General features: G+C 42.7%; 2 protein-coding genes across 2 annotated transcripts in view; one reads left to right on the forward strand and one right to left on the reverse strand.

The window, feature by feature from the left end:
• The window catches only part of LOC144500596 (ADP-ribosylation factor 2-like), a 384154-nt gene that overhangs the window by 185055 nt on the left and 174722 nt on the right, over window positions 1-24377 (forward strand). The window lies entirely within an intron of this gene.
• Window positions 1-24377, reverse strand: part of nsfa (N-ethylmaleimide-sensitive factor a) — a 221599-nt gene that overhangs the window by 91854 nt on the left and 105368 nt on the right. Inside the window, exons 13-16 of the mRNA XM_078223761.1 lie at window positions 16194-16289; window positions 14066-14222; window positions 11102-11235; window positions 3441-3507 (exon numbers count right to left, since the gene is read on the reverse strand). Of these exons, the coding sequence (XP_078079887.1) occupies window positions 3441-3507; window positions 11102-11235; window positions 14066-14222; window positions 16194-16289 (454 nt within the window). The remainder of the gene's footprint in view (window positions 1-3440; window positions 3508-11101; window positions 11236-14065; window positions 14223-16193; window positions 16290-24377) is intronic.

The following is a 24377-nucleotide window of genomic DNA, read 5'->3' on the forward strand; positions in this document are numbered from 1 at the left end:
AGCAAACAGGAATAGAACATCAATCAGTTCTCCCCGCACCACCCTTCTCCACTCCATCACTGCATCGCCCAAAGACACCTAGGGAGTTATCATACTCCAATACTTCATTTGGAACTTCGATAAGGGGAGGCAATGGCCTAGTGGCATTATTGCTCGACTATTAATCCAGAAACTCAGCTGTTGATCTGGGGACCCAGGTTCGAATCCCGCCATGGCAGATGGTGGAACTTGAATTCAATAAAAAAAATCTGGAATCAAGAATCTACTGATGATCATGAATTGCCGACTGTCAGAAAAATACATCTGGTTCACTAATGACCTTTAGGGAAGGAAATATGTCATCCTTTCCTGGTCTGGCTTACATGTGACAACAGAGCCACAGCAATGTGGTTGACTCTCAACTGCCCTCTGAACAAGGGCAACTAGGGATGGGCAATAAATGCGGGACAGCCAGCGACACCCATCTCCCTCGAATGAATTTTTAAAAAATGATTAGGAGAGTATTTGACCAGGCGGGGCAGCATATCTGTTATTTCAAACTCTTATTCCCTCCCTCCATAACCCAGTGCTATTTAGACCAATTGCATTGATATATTCCTGATATTATTTCACAAAACGATACAACACAAGATGCCATATCTGTGCCAGATCTTTGGGAGAGCTAACCAATTCATCTCACTCCCACAGTCTTCAATCTAGAGCCCGTCCAGTTTATACTTTACATGAATATATCCAATAATCTTTTGAAAGAGACGACTGAATCTATTTCCATTTTCCTTTCTGGCAGTGTATTTCATTCTAATCCCATTCCGCGAATCCCCAACACCCCAAAGGGTACAAGTCAAATTGGTGAGCTTATCTATGTGAACTGAAAGAATTAGACAACAAAATGTGTTATCGAATGTCACCTGCAGAGAGAGCACGAGGATGATGCCCATTACATTTAGAACACAGGAGAGGCTAGCAAATGTCCACCTTCACAAATCTCCACACTTTTGGTCAACTAACTCGCTCTCTGAATTAATAACTTGCATTTATAGAGCTTATTTAACACAGAGAAAACATCCCAAGAATGGAGTCAGACTAAATTTGACAGTGCCAAAATAATAGGACAGATGACAAAATGTTTGTTACAAAGATGGGCGGCACGGTAGCACAGTGGTTAGCACTGCTGCTTCACAGCTCCAGGGTCCCGGGTTCGATTCCCGGCTCGGGTCACTGTCTGTGTGGAGTTTGCACATTCTCCTCGTGTCTGCATGGGTTTCCTCCGGGTGCTCCGGTTTCCTCCCACAGTCCAAAGATGTGTGGGTTAGGTTGATTGGCCATGTTAAATTGCCCCTTGGTGTCCTGGGATGCGTAGGTTAGAGGGATTAGCGGGTAAAATATGTAGGGGTAGGGCCTGGGTGGGATTGTGGTCGGTGCAGACTCGATGGGCCGAATGGCCTCCTTCTGCACTGTAGGGTTTTTTAAAAAAAGATGGGTTTTAAGCAACATCTTAAAAGGAGAGAGTCAAAAGGCAGACAAAATCGGGAGAGAGTTCTATACCTTAGGGCCTCAACACTGTCAGCATGCCCATCAATGGCAGGGTGAAAGTAGCAGCAAAGGGACACAAGACCACAGTTGGAGGACGTAGACTTTGTGAAACACTTAGGGTTCCCAATTCGAAAGGGTCCAATAAAATAATCAGAATAAGTTAATTAAATTGTCAGGATTAAAATATATGCATTTTGAGCTTTACATTATGCTCATGCACCAGCAAGAAAGCTCATGGTTTGTAGCTAGCTAGAACAGGCCCAATTTCTGCATTTTTATAGCTTGGACATGAAGTTTTGTTTTCATTGTGACACTATAGTTAAAACAGTTGTTGCTTAGTATGGAACTAAGCTTTCAATCTCAAATTTACCACATGACTTGGGATACCCACTTTTTCATCTTTGCGATTTACCCAATCCCATTAAGCACGAATCCACAGTTAAGAAATTGGTCACTGTCAAAATTCAATGATCAAAATAGATAATAAGTCCCAATCCTCCACCAATGTTTATTCTAACAAGTCACTAAGGCTCCAGGCTCAATGCCTGGTCTGTGCTGAAATAAACTACAATTGGAACAAATAGCCATGGGATAGGATAGGAAAGGGAAAAGGATTTCCCATTCCTGATCTCTCTTGCTCCTTAACAGTACATCATGGCAAAGATAAACTTCAAATTGGGAATCCCACAGAATAAAGAAGAATACCTTACTCATATTTGTAAAATGGCTAACCCCAGCTCTGGTTGATCTCCAACAGCTCAGAGGCACTAAAGCTTACACAGCAAGCAAGCCAAAAGGGAAAGGGACAAAGTGAGAGGATAGGAGGGGCATGTATAAGGCTCTGGTCATACCCCATTTGGAGTATTGTGAGCAGTTTTGGGCCCCAAGGATGTGCTGGCCTTGGAAAGGGTCCAGAGGAGGTTCACAAGAATGATCCCTGGAATGAAGAGCTTGTCGTATGAGGAACGGTTGAGGACTCTGGGTCTGTACTCGGAGTTTAGAAGGATGAGGGGGAACTTATTGAAACTTGCAGGATACTGCGAGGCCTGGATAGAGTGGATGTGGAGAGGATGTTTTCACTAGTAGGAAACACTAGAACCGGAGGGCACAACCTCAGATTAAAGGGCTGATCCTTTAAAACAGAGGAAGAGGAGGAATTTCTTCAACCAGAGAGTGGTGAATCTGTGGAACTCTTTGCCGTAGAAGGCTGTGGAGGCCAAGTCATTGAGTGTCTTTAAGACAGAGATATATAGGTTCTTGATTAATAAGGGGATCAGTGCTTATGGGGAAAAGGCAGGAGAATGGGGATGAGAAAAATATCAGCCATGATTTAATGACGGAGCAGAACTGATGGGCCGAGTGGCCTAATTCTGCTCCTATGTCTTATGGTAATTTCCACCTACAGTCACTGCCTGGTGATCCCTGCTGCTAAGTGCATGTGCTGATGTGTGATTTTAGGATGGACTCAGATCTTATGTTCTTTATGGCCTAATAATTGCTGATGCATCGTCACAATCTTCCTTCTGGGAGAGAAAGAAAGACACAAGGTCCCACAGATAACCAACATGGGCCAGCAAATTCCTCAGAGACAAAGTGGGGATAAATACTTAAATAATGGAAAATAATCAAAGCTCCACAGCACTGGTTCACCAGCTAATTTCAGAAGCTAACAGCAGATGAGTCAAACCATTATCATGTGAGCCAGTTCCCTCACCTTGGTCTCAAATTCTGAACACAAAAGTGATGAGAATGAATTTACCTAACATAGCTGGTATTGGGCTATCTGACAGTAGCTACCTCCAGCCTATTTTGACAGGTGACTTCTCAGATTAACCCCACAGAAAAATGCCAAGTTCAATGCATAGAATAGTCGGTGCTTCGGTAGACTTGATGTCTCTCCGGCTTACCTAGCAGTCGTTCAATGTCATCAACCACAACACAGCTCAGTTGGGACTTGTACGCATCCTCAAAGATCTGTCAACAGAAATTAATAGATAAGATTATTAAATAATTCATTGGTTAGGCTTGTGGTAGCACATCTGTTTTTGTAAATAGAGAGCTTGCACACCGAAATATACACTATGCTTCAGTCTAAGGTTTCAAAACCCTCGACAAATTTCAATAATATTGTCATATGCTACGTTCCTGCCAACAAATCACATTATACAATACTTGGCAGCCATTCCTCAAATTGACAACGAAAGAACTTGATAAAACTTAAATTCTTCCCATACACTCACGTTGAACCTGAAAGTAAGGCCCTGTGTCTAATTTCAGCTTTTTGTGCCCAACATTCATCAAGTTGCCTAAACCAACTTGTTAAAGCCCAGGAAGTAGCCAATCGACCCATCACAGCGATGGCAGCTCTATAACACATGGTCCTTTTCTCCCAAACCCCTGCAAATTTCTCTCCAAATATTTGTCATCTTCCCATTTAACGACATGTGATGGATACTACTTCCACCAAAGTTTCTGGTAGGCAATTCCAGCTTGCTTACCTGTCTTTAAACAAACCCCAGCCAGCACAAAACTGAAAGCTGTTTTTGTCCTTTGCTACAAACCTAGCTCCTCCCGTTAACCACACTATCACTTGACCCTGCATACCTAAACCCACCTTTCATTCCTTTAATCAAAAACTCGAGGGGGCTTTTCCTTTTTGTAAACAAAAATCCTATGAGCTCTCTCCTAAGTAAACACTACATGGCAAAAATGTGCAATTATCCTGCTTTCCCAGCATCTGAGCTTTATTCCTACCAGACATACCTACTGCTTGTAGAAAAAAAATGTACTTTAAAACAGTCCTCTTAAACATAAAAAAAATATCGGTAACAACCATCATCAAAGCTACTTCTAATGAGGTGTACCTTTACATCTTTAGTCTAGTTAGGAGTCCAAAGTATGTGGCCTACTTACTCCTACCACCAAAATGCACTACCTTACCTATTGAAATAAAATTGCAATTTACATCCATAGTCTGCATTCTGTTCATCTGATGAACTAAAATTTATGCCCTCCAGTAGCTACTGACTCACTGTCCAGTGGAAATAATTTTTCCCAATTTAGATAATGTCAGTAAACCGAAGGAGATGGTCATCAACTTCAGGAAGCATTGTGGAGGACATGCCCATCGACATCAATGGGGGCGAAGTGGGGGGAAATGGTCGAGAGCTTCAAGTTTCTAGGTGTCCAGATCACCAACAAACTGTCCTGGTCCCTCCACGCTGGCATCACAGCACCAACTTTCTTAGGAGGCGAAGGAAATTTGGCATGTCTGCTATGACTCTCAACAGCTTTTACAGATTCACCGGAGAAAGCATTCTTTCTGGTTGTATCACAGCTTGGTGTGACTCCTGCCCTGTCCAAGACCGCAAGAAACTACAAAAGGTCGTGAATGAAGCCCAGTCGGTCATGCAAACCAGTCTCCCATCCATTGCCTCGGAAAAGCAGCCAGCATAATCAAGGACCCCACGCACCCCGGAGTCAAGTGATAGCGTGGTTAATGGGAGGAGCTAGGGAAAAAAATACAAAGTCTGAGGTCACATACCAACTGACTCAAGAACAGCTTCTTCCCTACTGCCAACAGACCTTTGAATAGACCTACCTCGCATTAAGCTGATCTTTCTCTACACCCTAGCTATGGCTAACACTACACTCTCTTGTTTCCTTCTCTATGAACGGTATGCTTCGTCTGTATACTGTACAAGAAACAATACTTTTCACTGTATACTGATACATGTGGCAACAATAAATCAAACCAATCGGAACTATGTGCCTCTTATTGAACCTCATTTATTACTGCTTTAGTATTAAAAACATCATGTGTTCATATCGCAACTTTAACGCAGCAAAACTTTTGAGATGCATCACAGGAGCATTAGCAAATAAAATTTGATACTGAGCCACAAAAACAGATACAGGACAAGAGATGAGATAGGTTTTAAGTAGGTGTTAAGCCCCAAAGTCACTTCTTGTTTGTATGTCATTCTGTGCTACTTCCCTCTTCTGCAGCTAGATATTTTAATCTGTCTTTAGTGGTTTTGGCTGAGGGATAAATATTGGCCAGGACACCAGGGAGAACTCACCTGCTCCTCAAACAGTGCTATGCAATCTCTTACATCCACTTGTGGGCAGACAGGATTTCAGTTTATCGGCTTATCCGAAAGATGAAACCTCCGACACTGCACTGGAGGTAAAGCCTGGATTTTCTGCTCAAGTCTCTGGAATGGGTTTCCACAACCTGTATACGCAATCAATATTCTGCTTCTGTTGCACGTCACTGCAAGGATATCACCTGCCACTGACTTTTACTCTTAGTTTTACTATAGGTAGCTATAAACGGTTAACACCCAATTAAACGAGCATAAACTGAGGTCAATACAGTGATCTTTTCATCAGGTAATCGCAGAGATTGAAATATGCTGGTCAGCTTCTGGTTATCAAAGAAGCACATCCTTCCATCTGTAACCAAGCACCAACTTTTAAATGCAACATTCAGTTTTCAACCTTAGGGCCAGAATTCTCCGGCCGTTCACGTCCCACCACCGCTGCCAGGAAAGACGGAGAAGTTGGCGCTCAGCCAAATCTCCATTCACTGCAGCGGATGGGAGAACCCTACTGCCGTGAATGGCCGGAGAATCCCGCCCCCACATTTTTTTAAAAAATAAGGATAATTAAAAAGACACAGCATTGTAATGCAAGCATGACAACAGTCTCAATTCTCTGAACAACTTCACAAAGCTGACCATGGGCGCTTCATAAACGATGACAAGGAAGGAGACTAGCAAATGTTGAATTCCAACTGCTACCTGGTCAACACAGTTCAAAATCAAGTTACTTCTGGACTGAGGGACAGTCAACACCAACATTCAAGATTCGGACAGCCAGTATTGCATTGAGCTGTGCATTCAAGTCACTAAGGCATTAGATAACCAGGCTAGGCTTCATATGTTAGTGCAAGATGGGAACCAGCATTTAAAAATTCTCACATGGGTTATAAATAGATCCAAGTGAGAAATCTGTAATCAGGAAGGGGCTCCAGTTACAAAAAGAATGGCGAGGCCTCTGCTTCACCCGATGACCTGGTCATAGAATGAACATTTCATTCAGAATAAAGGATCATTCAACCGACTCTCTCAAACACATGTCATTTTTACACTTAAGTGCAAGGTTTGTCGCACTTCAAGAGATTTCAGCAGAAATACCTACACCTTTGTTTTCAATTCTCACTCCAAACTGCTTTCCCTAACTACCGACTCCAGCCCTCACCCATTCCAAGATAAAGCCAGACTATTCGCAACCTGGTGACTAAATTATGTCTATTTGATCCCGAGATAAGTTTCTGATCTCATATTTGTGCCATTAAAAGCACCTATTTCCACCTCTGTAACAGAAAGTGACTTCATCTGCTGCTGAAACCTTCATTCAAGCCCTTGTTACCCAGAGATTCCCAGCTGATCTCCCATATTCTTTCTTCCACAAACTTATCTAAAACTTTGCTGCTCATTTCTCAACTCGCAGCAAGCCCTGCTTCGCCATCACCCCTGTGCTTATTGAGCTACACTGGCTTCAGTCAAGCAAGGTCTCGATTTAAAATGCTCCCCCCATTTTCAAATCCCTTTGTGGCTACGTATTTATATTTAGCAGCTTTAACAAAGTGAAACAGTAATGTTAGCCTATAATTTGGCACCAAGTCACATGAGAAATTTGGATAGGTATCCGTAAGCCTGGTTACAAAGCTAGATTTTAAAGGATATCTAATATAAAGAGGTGGGGGGATAGATGAGATTCGAGGGGAAATTCCACAGTTTGTGATCTTGACAGCTGTAGGGTAGCTGCCAATGGTGGAGAAATGAAAATTGGTGATGTGCTGGACATCAGAACTGGAGGAGTACAACTCAAATCATTGTAGAACTGGGGAAGTTTATTCTGAATGAAATGTTCATTCTATGACCAGGTCATCGGGTGAAGCAGAGGCCTCGCCATTCTTTTTGTAACTGGAACCCCTTCCTGATTACAGATTTCTCACTTAGACCTATTTATAACCCATGTGAGAATTTTTAAATGTTGATTCCCATCTTGCACTAACACATGAAGCCTACCTGAAGCATACCTCTCCCTAGCTCTGTAAATTCCTCTAGCCCCACCACTCTCCGAGATATCTGTGCTTCTTTAATTCTGGTGTCCTGCACATCGCCAACTTTGATCGTTCTACCATTGATGGTTGCGCCTTCAGTTGCCTGAGGCTCTGGAACATCCTCCCTACACCTCTTGCTTTCCCTCTTTTATGACGCTCCTTTAAACCTACCTCTTTGACCAAGCTGTTGGTCATCTAACCTAACATCTCATGTGGCTCAACGTCATACCTTGTTTTACATTTTCCTGTGAAACACCTAGGAATGTCTCATTACATTAAAGGCATCACTTTACTTGCTGTTGAATGGCTGGTTAGGCCATTGCAGGTGTGGAGTGACTTGTAGGTTAGACCAGGGAGAGGGCAGCAGATTTCCTTCCCTAAAGTGTGTTAGTGAACCAGATGCCTTTTTAGGACAATCCAAAAGTTCCATGGTCACCAATATTGGGACTAGTTTTAAATTTCAGATTTATTCATTGAACTCAGCTGCCGCGGTGGGATTTGAGTCTCTGCCCCAGAGCATCAACCTGGGCCTCTGGATTACTGGTTTAGATAGTCTGTTCTCACGCAGTGATGTGACCAGGCCCACTAAATCAAATTCCAGCCTTTTAATATAGTTTCATTATCTTAACCTAACAAGTGCTGAGGGGGAACCTGTCACAGGAAGCACAACAGGACGACGTGGTTTCAAAAGGCTGCTGTGATGTACAAGGCCCCAGAAGCAGGAGTCAAAATGAAAAGGGCTCAACTACATATTGTGTGTTCTTTCACATAATTTTCACATCATTTAAATAAAAGCAATAGGGTTTTAACATTACTAATACATCATAACATTTCAGTATTGCATTCAAATATTTTCAATTCTAATTAACAGCATTGTTCCTTTCGCCCATCACCCTTACACTCTCAAACTTTATTGGCTCCCAGTCCAGCAATGCTTCAATTTTAATTTCTCATCCTTTTTGAATCCTTTCTCTCTCTCCACCCCCACCACAACCCCTGCCAAGCTCGTATCTAAACTTCCCCAGTCCTACAATTATTGGAGTTGTCAGCACTCCTCCAGTTCTGATGTCCAGCACTTCACCAATTTTCATTTCTCCACCATTGGCAGCTACCCTACAGCTGTCTGGATCACAAACTGTGGAATGTCCCCTCGAACCTCATCTATCCCTCCACCTCTTTATTTTAAAGACGTCCTTTAAAATCTAGCTTTTTAGCCAAGCTTACAGCTTGGTGTCAAATTATGGGATAACATGACTGTTTTACTTTGTTAAAGCCACTAAATATAAGTACGTATATAAGCCACTGAATATAAATACAAACACAAGCCACTAAACAAACATAAATGCACACGTTCTTGCAGCAAAGCATCCTCAAACATGCACTCTGATCAGATGAGATCGATAGGCTGTTGCTTACGAGTGTTTTGCTGGTTGACATTTTCAGCCACCAGGTGGCAGCGCCTAACATTTAGTGAAATAACTCAATAGTAGTTGATGCACACAATATACCTTCAACAAATCATCAGGGAGCTTTTGTCTCTGCTTCTAAATTACATCAATTTTCTGAGTTGGCTGTGTGTGTGTGTGTTGGGGGGGGGGGGGGGGGGGGGGCGGGGGGGAGAGAGAAAACAGGGAGGAAGAAAGGTAACCCTCCATTTCACTTCCCATGAACTTCACAGCTATTTCTGAAGTGTAATTATTGTTCCAATATAGGAGAACAGCAGCTAATTTGAGTAAGTCCCATAAACAACATCGACAAATGATCAGACAGTGCATTTTCTAAGTCGCATTTGAGGAAAGTTAAATGTTGCTTTAAGCAACAAAAGCCTTCCCTGTGTTACTTTCAGTAGTTTTCGGAGCGCTGCTCCTTCGTCAGATGGAGTGGAAATGTGCTCTCAAACAGTGTCTCTGTGCCCTGTTTGAGAGCACATTTCCACTCCATCTGATGAAGGAGCAGCGCTCCGAAAGCTAATGGGCGGCACGGTAGCACAGCGGTTAGCACTGCTGCTTCACAGCTCCAGGGTCCCAGGTTCGATTCCCGGCTCGGGTCACTGTCTGTGTGGAGTTTGCACATTCTCCTCGTGTCTGCGTGGGTTTCCTCCGGGTGCTCCGGTTTCCTCCCACAGTCCAAAGATGTGCGGGTTAGGTTGATTGGCCAGGTTAAAAAAAAAAAATTGCCCCTTAGAGTCCTGGGATGCGTAGGTTAGAGGGATTAGTAGGTAAAATATGTGGAGGTAGGGCCTGGGTGGGATTGTGGTCGGTGCAGACTCGATGGGCCGAATGGCCTCCTTCTGCACTGTAGGGTTTCTATGATTTCTAATGGTATTTGCTACCAAATAAACCTGTTGGACTTTAACCTGGTGTTAGTAAAACTCTTACTGTGTTCACCCCAGTCCAACGCCGGCATCTCCACATCATTACTTTCAGTAGTGCAGTGGGACCTTTTACATCCTTCAGATTACATACAGGGCCTCTCCTTAGAGTCTCATTCAAAAGATTCCCTCTAATCTACATGCCTAGATCACGTAAGGTCTCACGGTTGGCTTGAGCCCTTGACCTACTGACTTAGATAGGCAGACTGAGCTGCTAAATGCAGTAGAGGTGAGAAGTTTACTCTGCTTGTTTGCATTCTAAAAGGGCGGCACAGTGATCAGCACAGCTACCTCTCAGCACCAGGGACCCAGGTTCGATTCCCACCTTGGGTGACTATCTGTGTCGAGTTTTCACTTTCTCTCCTTATCTGTGTGGGTTTCCTCCGGGTGCTCCGGTTCCCTCCCACAGTCCAAAGATGTGCAGGTTAGGTGAATTGGCGATGCTAAATTGACCCTTAGTGACCAATGATGTGTAGGTTAGGTTGATTGGCCGTGGCAAATGTGCGCTGCAATGGGGATAGGGTGGAGGAGGGGGCCTGGGTGAGATGCTCTTTCGGGGAGTTGGTACAGACTCGATGTGCCGAATGGCCTCTTTCTGCACTGTCCTATGGTTCTAAACAGGAAGTGGGTAATAAAGCAGGTGAGTGGATGTAACTTTAACTCTCTTTTTCCTCTCTCCAGAAAATCCTGCTTTAGTTCTTTCGGGTGTTTCTGCCCTCAAATTCCTGAATTCCAGTCTAGTGACAGGGCCTGAGGAATGATTCTTATGTCACAGTCACACAAGTCTCCATCCGGCATTTGAACACTGACTCATTTCTCTCAGCCGAGATAGACAGTTTAATAATCATCCTGGAAATCGACCACGATTTTCTGGCTCAAAGCCAATTTAATCAGCAGGATATGGCGTGGCACCAAGGTCTTCCGCAGAAAGATGGGTGGGGATGTGGTGTTACAGGCTAAGAACGTGAATTACAGGGAGGGGACAGAAATGATGCTTTTTTAAAAAAAAATAAAAGTCACAAAACTTAACAACTGTTGACAGGTCAAGTGCTGAGATAGGTCACCTTTTTAATGGCCTGGCATTTCGCTGTTTCGGAGAATCCGATCATCTTATCAGGAGAGCAAATCTTAATGAATGGGAATCCGGACTTCTCTGCAATCTTTGCAGCCAATGCAGTCTTGCCACTGTTTGGAGGTCCTGTTTAGAATTAAAATCACAACTAAAATGAACAAATCTGGTATTTTTCCACATTAGAAATAAAGGTATACGTGCTTGTACTAGACATAATCAAGTGTTACCAAAATATCTCAATCACAGACAGGAAAAGGCAAACTGTCTCACATCACTGCATTATTATACCTTGCGCATCACAACATACACACTCCCCATACCAACTCCTGGGAGAGGCAAGGAAAAAAAGCCAGGCCAATTAGTGGGAAAATTTCTGGACAATTTCTGTTAAAGAAGCAGTTTTACTCCTGACAGGATGATTTTACATTCCATATATTACTCACAAAACGCCAGCTGCCAACCACAATAGTAAAATAACTGACGTAACAGCAGCTAATTATGTACTTTGACTCGAGTTGAATACTCTGAAGTTTTGGCCAGAACACGTTCCAGCTTAGACAAGAAAAGACAGGAAAGTATGCTAATATTAGTTAACCTTGAGTTAACAGCTACCTTTAAAATGCTTGTCAAGTCATTTTGAGGAAGAGTATAGGGATAATGGATTTGAACAGTTGATTGGCCTTTCATGCTCTTCCATTCTCCTATACTGAGCCTGATCAGCGCAATTTCTCAAGTGACAGTTAACATAAAGTTTATTTATTAGTGTCACAAGTAGGCTTACATTAACACTGCAATGAAGTTACTGTGAGAATCCCTTAGTCACCACACTCCGGCACCTGCTCGGGTACGTTGAGGGAGAAGTTAGCATGGCCAATGCACCTAACTAGCACATCTTTCGGGCAGTGGGAGGAAACCGGAGCACCTGGAGGAAACCCACGCAGACACAGACATGGGGAGAATGTGTAGACTCCACACAAACAGTGACCCAAGCCAGGAATCGAACCTGGGCCTCTGGCGTTATGAGGCAGCAGTGCGAACCACTGTGCCATATACGGAGGTGTGTGGGATTATGCTTTCAAATGACGGTATAACTGGATGGATATTTAGCAGTGTTTTCCAGTTTCTCTGCTTAAGTGAGTATCAAAAAACACCAACAACAAAGCTACACTGCAATCAAAAGGCTTAAAAAACAAGTTCAAATAGGGGAGAGAAAATTCAAATCATTCTGCCGCTGCTTAATTCTATTTTTAATGAGGTAGGAAATTAATTCAATTCAACCCAGCAGACCAGGGGATGTGACAGATCAGCAAGCAGCATCCAGACCAATTCAGTCCCAATTAATCTTTTACAAATTTACATTAGTCTATACAATATACCAGCATTTAGTGTCTGTCAGCACAACTCCCTTCTTAACAAGACTAGAGTGCAGGGAAATGAACTGAACCAGATACATATGTAAGGAGTTCAGCTGAAAATCAACACTGAACACATTCAAAAGAATGATGTTGCATTTAGGAACACTGGGGTACATCCATGGTCACCAATTCAAGTTGGACTTATTTTTTGGACCTTTCATCACAAGACAGAGGAACAGTCCACCCGGTCAAACTGCGTCCCCACCAAATCTGACATTCTTATAACCCAATAAGCAGGTGTTGAAAGAAAATAAAAAAGACACTTTTCTTATGACCCCATGATTTTTCTACCTAGTTGTCTGCAGCAGTATCCAGGAGATTAATCGCTACTTCCTGGAGACTCCCAGTCAATTCTTTATGTTGACAACAAGAGGAGGCAACTTGGTGTCCCCTGGGATCTGATTGAATTGAATGTATCTTGCGTATGAGCGAAAGTGGTTTTGCTCACTAAGATGGTGCTTTTTGAAGCAGTCAATTTTGTACCCTCAACTACATGGATATCCGAAAATTGGATAAAGCTCCTGATTCATCGAAAAAGGAAAAAGGGGCGGTACAGTGGTTAGCACTGCTGCTTCACAGCGCCAGGGACCCGGGTTCGATTCCTGGCTTGGGTCACTGTTTATGTGGAGTTTGCATGTTCTCCCCGGGTCTGCGTGGGGTCCCTCTGGGTGCTCTGGTTTCCTCCCAAATTCTGAAAGATGTGCTGGTTAGGGTGCATTGACACGAACAGGCTCCTGCCTGTGGCGACTAGGGGAATTTCACAGTAACTTCATTGCAGTGTTAATGTAAGCCTTTCTTGTGACTAATAAATAAACTTTACTTTAACTTTAAATACACTAGTAAATAGTCAAAACTTGAAATTAAACTGAGCAGTTACCCTTAATTACCTGCCTGATGTGTTGTCTTTATTCTTAAAAGGACACAACAGCTATTAAATTAAACCCATGTAGACAGGGAACGTGATAGATCAGCATGCAACACTTGGACCTACTATCCAGGTTCAATCCCAATTCAGCTTTCACAAGTCTAATGCAGTCTGGAATAAACCAGAGATTTAGCCTCCGTCATACCCAGCCTCCTCCCCAAAGATGGCAATATTATAAAAATATATATAATAAAAAAAGAGAAATTTCACAAAAGATCCCCCTATCTGGAGCAGATAAGCCTCTTAACAAGCAGCAGCCATACCCCCCAGTCGTTCCAATATCCGAGAGCCTTTTCATAGGTGGACTGATTGCTAGTCTCATTCAGAGCCTCCTAATCAGGAGGACTGGTGAAATTTAATGACAGGTGCATGGGGAGTAAATTCCCTGCTGGACATGGAACTTGGAATTCAGAGACCAGCTATCTGCTCCTCTGGGTGAACGCTAAGCATCGGATGCAGGTACCTCACCGAGTGCCAGCCAAGAGATGTCTCCACTTGCCAGGACAATTTAGAACTACGACACTGATCAATCTTTTTTAAAAAAACAAGTACTCTTCACGTGAATGCCCCCTCGATTTCCTTCCCTATCCCGTTGGGACAAGAAAAATAGCCCTACCTTCCAACAAGACGCTAACCAGTGGAGTGCGGTCACTGTTTTTGGTTTGCTGGACAAGCAACTCTCCATCATCTAAGGCCCGTGTAACTGGATCGCCCCACACAATAATTCCATTCATGATATAGCTGTCATAATCTTCCTGGTTTATGCCAAAAGCCTGTGAGAGAGAGAGAGTTGAGAACCGTGTCACACCTGTATTTCTGAAAATGAACACATACCTGAATGTCAGCTTGACAAATTATTTTATGCAAGTCAGCTAATATCATCCGAAAATGTAGTCTAACTTCACAGGTTAGGGTAGAACACCATTAAACCTTTCAGTTGGTTTGCTGCAATAGGTACGGCGTATGACCCACCTAACATGTCTCTAAGTCTCTGCGGGTCACACTGCATCTCTAAAATAGGAGGTAGGCAAGTGACCTGCTCTGAACTCTCCAAACTAATCATGCTGCGAAACTGCTGCAAGGTAGCATACCACAGCAACACAGGGATCAGCCCTCCTGTCCTCAGCAACATACATCATGTCTGCTCAATCCTTTACCACAGTGACAGCTCAAATCAAGAGCTGAGGAGAATAAGGGAAAAGGTGAGGAAACTGCACTTCTGCCCTATTCTTCATAGTACTGAGCCATGGGGTTCAACATAATGAGTCATCTGTAACTCCTTGAAGGATCGATGAAACACGCTCATGTGGAGGTTGGAATGGAATAATTTAGGGTCTGGTTAAAAAAACGTTTGAATAACTTTTGTTGAAATAGTTTTTTAAAACCACTTTTTGTGAAAGGTAGAGCCAGAAAGAAACCTTCCGCAACGGCACTCAATGATTCAAGATGCTTCACTGTTCAAACGTCGTAGTGTGAAGTAACATCACACCATTCCTGTTTCTTTTTATCGCTTTAGAGACCAATAATATTTAAAAAGAAATTTAAACTTCTAGTTAATAGCTGAAAAGGATGACAACAAAATGTTACATTTTCGGATTTTTACTGTACCAAATGGATAAAAGCACTGTTGATTAAACACTTATTTTCTTTTGATGGTCAACTTATGCTTTAAACTACAGAATGTTCCCTTTTATACTTAACATATCGCACTCTCCAAGGAAGTACTCCGCTTATAGCAAACAGTCCATAATTGCTTCCAGCTTTGAATGGGTTCACATTTCACTGTTTTGAAGACTAGTAACTTTGAATGACTGCTTTCAGGTGCTCCCTGCGTTTCACTAGAGTTTCCTAAATCTACTGCCAGCAATAAAGCCTGTCGCAATGATTATTCTCCTCTGACCAAACCAGGACAAATCTCCAAGAATCCTGAAATGCAGGATGCATTTCTTCAAATAGAAACTATCTCCCTCCCACATCCAGCTACAGTCATTTGCTAAGCTAAGCAGTTTCTTCTCTCTGCTGTCTGTGATATTAATCGATGTGTTGGAACGTCTGTGACCAGTTCTCAACAATGGCTTCCTCTGCACTCTTTCCCATGATGTGGAGTTGCCGGCTCTTCCCCATGACAACACATCAGCCTTGCATCCAGCTTTGTATCCACGTAAAAATGCTGATTAGCTATCCTTGACACCAATTCTTTCATCTTAGAAGTAAATAGGCAGTTTATAGCACAACCATTTACTACCTGACAATTTCAACACCTTTCTGGGGATTTTAGGAGACTCAGTCTATTGCCCAGTAACAAAATCTGGGTTCCCTTTGATCTTTAATCATCCCCAGTCTGTCGTTATGTAAACTTCAGAATAGGTCACATCACCCCTTCTGTTTTACCTTAAAGTTCCTGAATATAAACTGATAAACCTCATAAATTGTAACATGTTCCGTATCAATCCCACTTGTTAAAACAAAAAAACTCTATGTGGTACAAACGGAAGCAAAAAGAATTGATGAAATATCACACAAAATATTTTCTTGATGAGGACATTATTCAGAATATATAAACAGAAAATTAGACCAGGTCCCAACTCTCAAACCAGACAGTCAAATATAACCAGGGCTCAGTCAATCAATCCCATTGAATACAGATCCAAATCACACTAACTCTGAATGGACATCAAATATCCTTTGGACTGGAACGAGTGCCTTGGAATCATTGAACTGAGTGTACACGATTAGATACTTACAGGTTTAATGTCATTCTCCAGAGATGTTAGGAAGTCTCCCCTCATTACTTGCAGTTTCTCTGCTTTCTCCATGTCAACTTCCACTTTGGTGGCTGCCTAAGTATGGACCAAACAGTAAACATCAATTCATTTTAATTTTAAAGACATGACATTTGCAAGAAAAATAATGAGTTACCAATTTTCTACTGGGCAATTGTACAGTAAACTCTGCAATATGAAGAAAATCGATACCCAAGTCAATATTAACCATGCTTTCAGCTTTGAAGAGTCATTCGATCTCAAAACATGAACTCTGTTTTTCTCTCTCCTTAGATGCTGCCAGACCTGCTGAGTTTTCCCAGTATTTTCTTTCGGAGCACTGCTCCTTCATCAGGTGAGCGCTGCTCCTTCATCACTCACCTGATGAAGGAGCAGCGCTCCGAAAGCTCGTGCTACTTAATAAACCTGTTGGACTTTAACCTGGTGCTGAGACTTCTTACTGTGCCCTGCCCAGTCCAATGCCGGAATCTCCACATCATAACTTTTTGTGGAGGTAAGGAGCTCAAGAGAAAATGCTTCATGCACAGGACCTAATCAATTCATTTTGTGACAAAGCTTAAGTGAGAGATTATTTTATTTGAATGGGTGAGGTAGTCGGTAACTAATTCTCTCGAGAGCACCCATTTCGAACTCCAATTTGATTCCACCTGCATAGTACATAGAATATTGAAAGTGCCTTGGTACTTCACCCAAGCTGCCACTGCTCATTTGCCATTCCAGTAAAGAATATTTCTATAGTTCCTCTTACCGCCTTAGACCATCCTAAAGCATTCTGTAGTCAATTCAATGCTTTCGAAGTGTAGTCAGTGCTGCATTATAGTGAAATGTAGCAGCTAATTTACACACACCATGGACCCACAAACCAGATTACCAGATGACCGCAAATCAATGACCAGATATTAGGTTTTGATGATGTTATTTGTGAAATAAATATCTATGAGTAGATATTACAATGATGCCACGGGCCCCAAAGGGAACAGAAGGATCATTTGTTTTATCTGGCAGCCAAAAAACAGTACCTCGGACAGTGCAGCACTTTCTCAGAACTGCACTGAAGTGTACGTTTAAACTATGTACTCAACTGGCATGGTGGTAGAGTGGTTAGCACTGCTGTCTCAGCGCCAGGGGCCCGGTTTGATTCTCAACTTGGGTCACTGTCTGTGTGGAGTCTGCACGTTCTCCCAGTGTCTGCGTAGGTTTCCTCCGGGTGCTCCAGTTTCCTCCCACAGTCTGAAAAACGCGCTAGTTAGGTGCATTGTACTGAACAGGCGCCGGAGTTTGGCGACTAGGGGATTTTCACAGTAACTTCATTGCAGTGTTAATGTAAGCCTATTTGTGACACAAATAAACAAACTTTAAACAATAGAATGGGCCTGAATTGATGATCTTCTGACTCCAAAGTAGAATGCTTTCACTGAGCTAAGACCAGGCATTGAGATTCAGGGGGGCAGCCAGCGGTCAGGAGGTTGAAGAGAAATTACAGAGCCATGAGAGGCAGCACAGCCAAGAGTAATCCAATTTTGAATATCAACACTTGTAGGAATCACGAGAGAGAGAGCCAGGTGCCTCTGCCCACCCTAAGTGACTAAGACTCAACTGTCCCTGCCAACTCAGTAGCTATCAATGATCAAATCAAGGAAATTCACTGACCTTTGACTAAGTACCACACAAACATTGTACCCACTAAATCAAAGCAACCAACAGGCTGGGCAAAGAGGGGAATCACATTCTTCCAGTAAAAAATGTCCTCACTCAATACTTAACAGTCTCAAGAGATAGAGCGTCAAAGTTCTGGTCATGATCAATAGCCCAGTGGTTAAACAGAATACGTATACATTTAAACCACGAGGACAGTGCTGCAGTCTTTACACCTCTAATTACACACAAGGACTGTCACAGTTTCGGGTACTGGCAGCACTTGTTCACCCGCAGATGGCCAGAAAAACTCCCAAGACAGACTCCTCCATGGTCCACACCTTACACATTCAACTACATTTATACAAATAGAGCCCCAAAGGGTTAGACTGTCACCCAGACTGGGATAACCTGACCTTTAAGCTCCATTAGATGATCAGTTGTACATGCACTGAGTAGCCCGAAGCGTGACTTGTCTCTGATCCCATAGGGCCGAGCTTCTCACCTTGGTTCAAACAGCTGTCCACGTACACAATAACAGCTCCCCGGGGACCCGTAGAATACAAAAGACACTTAATGTATTGTTGTGCAACAGATACTTGGGGTTGTAAGTAACACTACTTTTACAGCATCAAGACTAGTAATGCCCTCTGGCACCAGGCCTGGTGTTTCAAACACTTGTACCTGCAACACCAAGCATAGGCCACTCTGCAGCTAATCCACACTCAGATCACCCGTCTTTAGTTAATGTCTCTGAAAACTTCTAACAATGCAAAGTAGCTGCTCCGTTTCTGTGTGATTGAAAGATATTCAGATCTAATGTCTCAAATCTTTTTAAAAATTTGAAATGGTTGGGCATGTTAAAAAATTAATTTTCCTTCACGTCATAAAAACAAAATCAAATTCCAATACTGAGCTGCCAATGTTAGCCTTCACCAGTAAAATGGAAAAATACACAGTTCCTTCTCTTTTAGGGTGTACTTGCATTCGATAACAGGCTTGTTCTAGCAATGTGGAGCAAAAGACAGATGCTCCAATGACCACTTTCACATTGCATAGCCACTTGCCAGTGCTTTGGAGGAAGCAACATTTATGGAATGTAGTCCACAGGCCTGGAACACAAGCAGCAATTTGGAGATATGACCAGCGGTGAGTTTGCTGCCACTAGACCCACCCCCCGCTAGCCGAGAACATCTGCACATGCTCGCTGCTGGAAAATCAGGGCTGGCTAAAACTGTGTGCTCTGCTGGAAGAGAAAGGATTTGGGAGCTTTTATACTTAGCAACAATTCTTTCACCACGACTGGTGATGTTTTATGTTAAAAGATTAACATATATGCAAGTTGTGATGTAAGGGTTCTTGATGAACTGGAATAGTAATCCAGAGGGTCAGCAGTCTAGAGAACAAGAGTTTCAAACCCCGACATGGCAGTTTGAAAATTTGATCGCAGTATTAAAAAATCCAGAAGGAGTTGCTTTCTGTATACGTGACCACAAAGTTGTTGTTTGATTAATTGCTTCACCAATTTTTTTTTTAATGGGATGTATATGTGCCATTCTTACTCAGTTTGGCCTCTTCGCGACTCCATCGCACTCCAATGTAAATGACTCTTAGCTAGCATCCGAAGTGGCCGAGCAGGTGGCCACTCTAAAAGCAACTAGAGATGGAAATAAATCAGATGTTCACAACCAAAGATTGATTTTTTTTTAAAAAGCAGCTGCAAAATGAGTGACAATGAATTTGTTCCCAAAAGCACAGGTTTCACCAAATCCAGTCAATGGAAAGAGTGCGAAAACGAGAGCCTCTCAATAAAAGTTGTACCAACCTCAGCTAGTTTACATTGAGATTAAAGCAAGCTGCATAAGATCCATAACTTGGGAGGAGACTGTGCAACCACCTCACTGAAACCAAGGGGAAAGAGATTCGACATTGGCTAGTGGGAGCAGTACCACTGGGTGTTTCAGAAATCACCACTTCAGCTGCTTGTCATCGGTGGCCATGCCTTCAGATACCTAGGTTCTAACATTGGAAATATCCTCTCTAAACCTCTGCCTCTCTCGCTCTCCCACCTTTTTTAAGCCATTCCTTAAAACTTACCTAAACATGCCCTAACATTTTGGCTCGGCGTGAGATTTTGTTTATGATCCTTGAGATCAAAAAGGTGGTGGTATTGGGGTTCTTGAGAAACATTAAGGTAGACAAGTCACCAGGACCTGATGGGATATACCCCAGAATACTGAAAGAAGCCAGGGAGGAAATTGCTGGGGCCTTGAGAGAAATCTTTGTATCGTCACTGGCTACAGGGAAGGTCATGATGTGGAGATGCCGGCGTTGGTTTTATAATAAACCTGTTGGACTTTAACCTGGTGTTGTTGTTAGACTTCTTACAGGGAAGGTCCCAGAGGATTGGAGAATAGCCAATGTTGTTCTTTTGTTTAAGAAGGGTAGCAAGAATAATCCAGGTAATTACAGGCCGGTGAGCCTTATGTCAGTGGTAGGGAAATTATTGGAGAGGATTCTTCGAGACAGGATTTACTCCCACTTGGAAATAAGTGGACATATTAGTGAGAGGCAACATGGTTTTGTGAAGGGGAGGTCGTGCCTCACTAACTTGATCGAGTTTTTCAAGGAAGTGACGAAGATGATTGATGAGGGTAGGGCAGTGGATTTTGTCGACTTGGACTTCAGTAAGGCCTTTGACAAGGTCCCTCATGGCAGACTGGTGCAGAAGGTGAAGTCGCTTGGGATCAGAGGTGAGCTGGCAAATGGATACAGAACTGGCTTGATCATAGAATACAGAGGGCAGCAGTGGAAGGATGCATTTGTGAATGGAGGGCTGTGACAAGTGGCGTTCCTCAGGGATCAGTGCTGGGACCTTTGCTGTTCGTAATATATATAAATCAGTTGGAGGAAAATGTAACAGGATTGATTAGTAAGTTTGCGGGCGACATAAAGATTGGTGGATTTGCGGATAGTGATGAGGACCATCAGAGGATACAGCAGGATATAGATCAGTTGGAGATTTGGGCGGAGAGATGGCAGATGGAGTTTAATCCGGACAAATGTGAGGTAATGGTCTAATGGTTTAATACAGATAGGAAATATACAGTAAATGGCAGAACCCTTAAGAGTATGGATAGGCAGAGGGATCTGCCTGTACAGGTACACAGGTCACCACAAAGTGGCAACGCAGGTGGAGAAGGTAGTCAAGAAGGCATACGGCATGCTTGCCTTCATTGACCGGGGCATTGTGTTTAAAAATTGGCAAGTTATGTTGCAGCTTTATAGAACCTTAGGCAGTACTTGGAATATAGTGTTCAATTCTGGTCGCCACACTACCAGAAGGATGTGGAGGCTTTGGAGCGGGAAAAGATTTACCAGGATGTTGCCTGGTATGGAAGGCATTAGCTATATGGAGAGGTTGAAGAAACTTGGTTTGTTCTCACTGGAATGACAGAGGTGGAGGGGCAACCTGATAGAATTCTACAAGATAATGAGGGGCATGGACAGAGTGGATAGTCAGAAAGTTTTTCCCAAGTTGGAAGAATCAATTACTCGGGAGCATAGGTTTAAGGCGCGAGGGGCAAGTTTTAAAGGAGATGTACGAAGCAAGTTTTTTTTTTACACAGAGGGTGGTGGGTGCTTGGAACTCGCTGCCGGGGGAGGTAGTGGAAGCAGATACGATAGTGACATTTAAGGGGTGTCTTGACAAGTACATGAATAGGATGGCAATAGAGGGATACGGTCCCTGGAAGGGTAGGGGGTTTTCGTTCAGTCAGGCAGCATGGTGGGTGCAAGCTTGGAGGGCCGAAGGGCCTGTTCCTGTGCTGTAATTTTCTTTGTTCTTCTTCAAAGCAGCTTGGGATGCTTTTTGACGTCAAGCCTGGTGTACAAGTCTTTAATTGTCACATTTGGAGGCAACAATGATACATTATCTACTGCAGCAGTGTCACCAAATTGGACAAACAGGGAGGAGCTAGAAATGCAGGGGCCCCACCTAACCCCACGAGGGCTGCTGTGCCTCACCCCTTTCAACTGGAAAAACAGATCCGAAAAAAGCACTGCATATTTGCGTATTCTTCAAAGACTTACTCCACACCCCCAAGCAGTTTGAGGTGCTTGGGAAGTTTGAAGTGCTTGGGAAGTTTGAAGAGGCACCTGTAGCAGTACAGTATTTGATTGTCTGCCCACACAAAAGGAGTTGGGTTCAAACTCTCAACCTTCAGGCTCAACACCAGCGTGCCAGCAACTAGGCCAAATCCACAATGGTTAAACAGACTGCATTTTAGGTCCATTATATTCCTTTGATATAAAACTCTCCCCATTTCTGATTCAAAAACAAGTCAGTAAAGTCGAAAGCATTAATAAACGAAAGATGCAATGTCAAGAAACTGGGCAACGTTTAAAGATACCAACACTTGGCAGCATTGGCATATTTTGTTAAAGTGCTTCTCTGACCAGAACTAGTGAAAGGGTTAACAATGTCAGTGGAAAAAGCATGATGTAACTATAATGATGCCTTCATTTGTTTTTAAGTTTCAATTCTGAGCCAACAGCACTAATTTTACACTATTGCACAAAACAAGCTCATGAGACAATTTAAATATAAAATTATTAGATGCGTGCAAAACAAGCAGAACATCAGAGATGAGGCAGAGGAAAAGACCTCCCTGAATGTTTAAAATTTGTCCTGGAGGACATGGCATTCTGCACAGCTTCATCCTCCATACTTGCCCAGACTAGTTAGAGGAACAATGATGCACAATGTCAAGGGGCAGCACTGTCGAAAGGTTAAACTGCATGGTGAAATCTCTAACTTCTTAGAAAAGTACCAGTATGTGCAAATGGACTTTCAGGCCTGCATTTAATTGCTGTTGAGCTTCTCTGTTGCATCAGAGAAGGGGGTGGAGGACTGGATAATGCCTTTATATAATTCTAGAACTGGGAAGGGGAGGGGGTGCTCTGCTCTCTTTTCTCCTAGTGGCCAAACAAGTTTATCAAGTGAGCAGCTCAGCTGTACAGATCCAGAAGCTCAAACTGGGTTCAAACTAAGAACCTGAATCACTGTCAGGACAGCAGTTGGAGTACAACAATTGACCTCGGCATACCTCGGTTCGACAACAACTCACCTTTACATAGCGCCTTCATCGCAGTAAAACATCCCGAGGTACACCACGTGAACTGATAGCATTTGACACCAGACTATGCAAGGGGATATTAGGGCAAGTGGCTAAAAGCACGGTCAAAAAGGTAGGTAGGTCTGAAGGAGTGCATTTAAAGAAAGAGAGAGCAGTCAGAGGTTTAGGGAGGAAAGTTAATAGTTGGGTACGGCCTTGCTGGATGTGGATGTCTATTTTTCATTTATCTACTTGTAAAGTACTTTCAGATCTTAAAAAAAATTTAAATTGCCGTATGGGCTTGCTTTGCGCTACCCGACAGTGTAAAATCAGGGCTGTTAACACAAAATTACAACTCAAAACAAATAAAGGCATCATTATCGTTACATCGTGCTTTTCCCACTAACTTTGCCCAGAGATGCTCTTTTACAAAGTATCCCAATTGTTAATTGCTGCCAAATGTTGGTATCTTTAGACTTTGCTCAGTTTTTTTATGACACGATATATTTTGTTTAACAATGCTTCTGACTTATTGACTTGATTTTTTTTTAAACATTATAAATTCAGGTTTATAAAAAATTTTTAAGTAGTTGCGATTGACATTGGGGTAGCAGAGGTGATGCCCACACTGATAAACAGCTAGCCAAATACAAGTACAGAACATGAGCACTGCTGAAAAAGGGACATGCTGTTGAAGCTTTCAGTCCTGCACTCCATCACAACCGATTCGCAAGAATGCCAAATGTAAAAGTAACAACAATGAACATGGGGCATTTAAATTCTACCATTCTTAATACAGCCAGACCATCGAGACATTCAACTATTGTCAACCAGCTCAGTTATTTTCTAAAACTAAAAGCACAAAACACAATTATTTCCAATATACTCAAACATCAACAGGAAATTAAAGCAAATGGAGCAAAAGTTGGAGAATTCATAAAAGTATTCTCACTAGTTCAGCACTCTGCGCCAAATTCTACTGCTAAGTGGCAAACGCCAAATCTACAAACAAGTAATTGCAAGATCCCATTTAGATAAGATGGACTGACTCATCAAATGGAAAATGGCTGTCAATGTAGCATTGTGCTAAAATGAAGTGCTATTAAAAGTTTTATTAGACTTCCCATCTTACAGGCAGGCTGCAGTGCCAAGAATCAAAGCCAATCTCAAGGCAATTATGTTAAAATTAGGTGTAGTCACTACCCAAAGCAATCTATAATTATTAACATTTCCACCCAGAGTATCTGCCCTTGAGACTTGACAAACACCGAAACCGTCTAACAAATTGTTCAATATAGCCTCAAAATCATGTAACGTAGCAAGGGAGGGAAAGATATTAATGGAGAAAAGATGGGAACAATTGACAGAAAAGAAATCTGCAAGTGCAATAATG

Source organism: Mustelus asterias, chromosome 11, assembly GCF_964213995.1.
Source record: "Mustelus asterias chromosome 11, sMusAst1.hap1.1, whole genome shotgun sequence".
Classification (NCBI taxonomy): domain Eukaryota; kingdom Metazoa; phylum Chordata; class Chondrichthyes; order Carcharhiniformes; family Triakidae; genus Mustelus; species Mustelus asterias.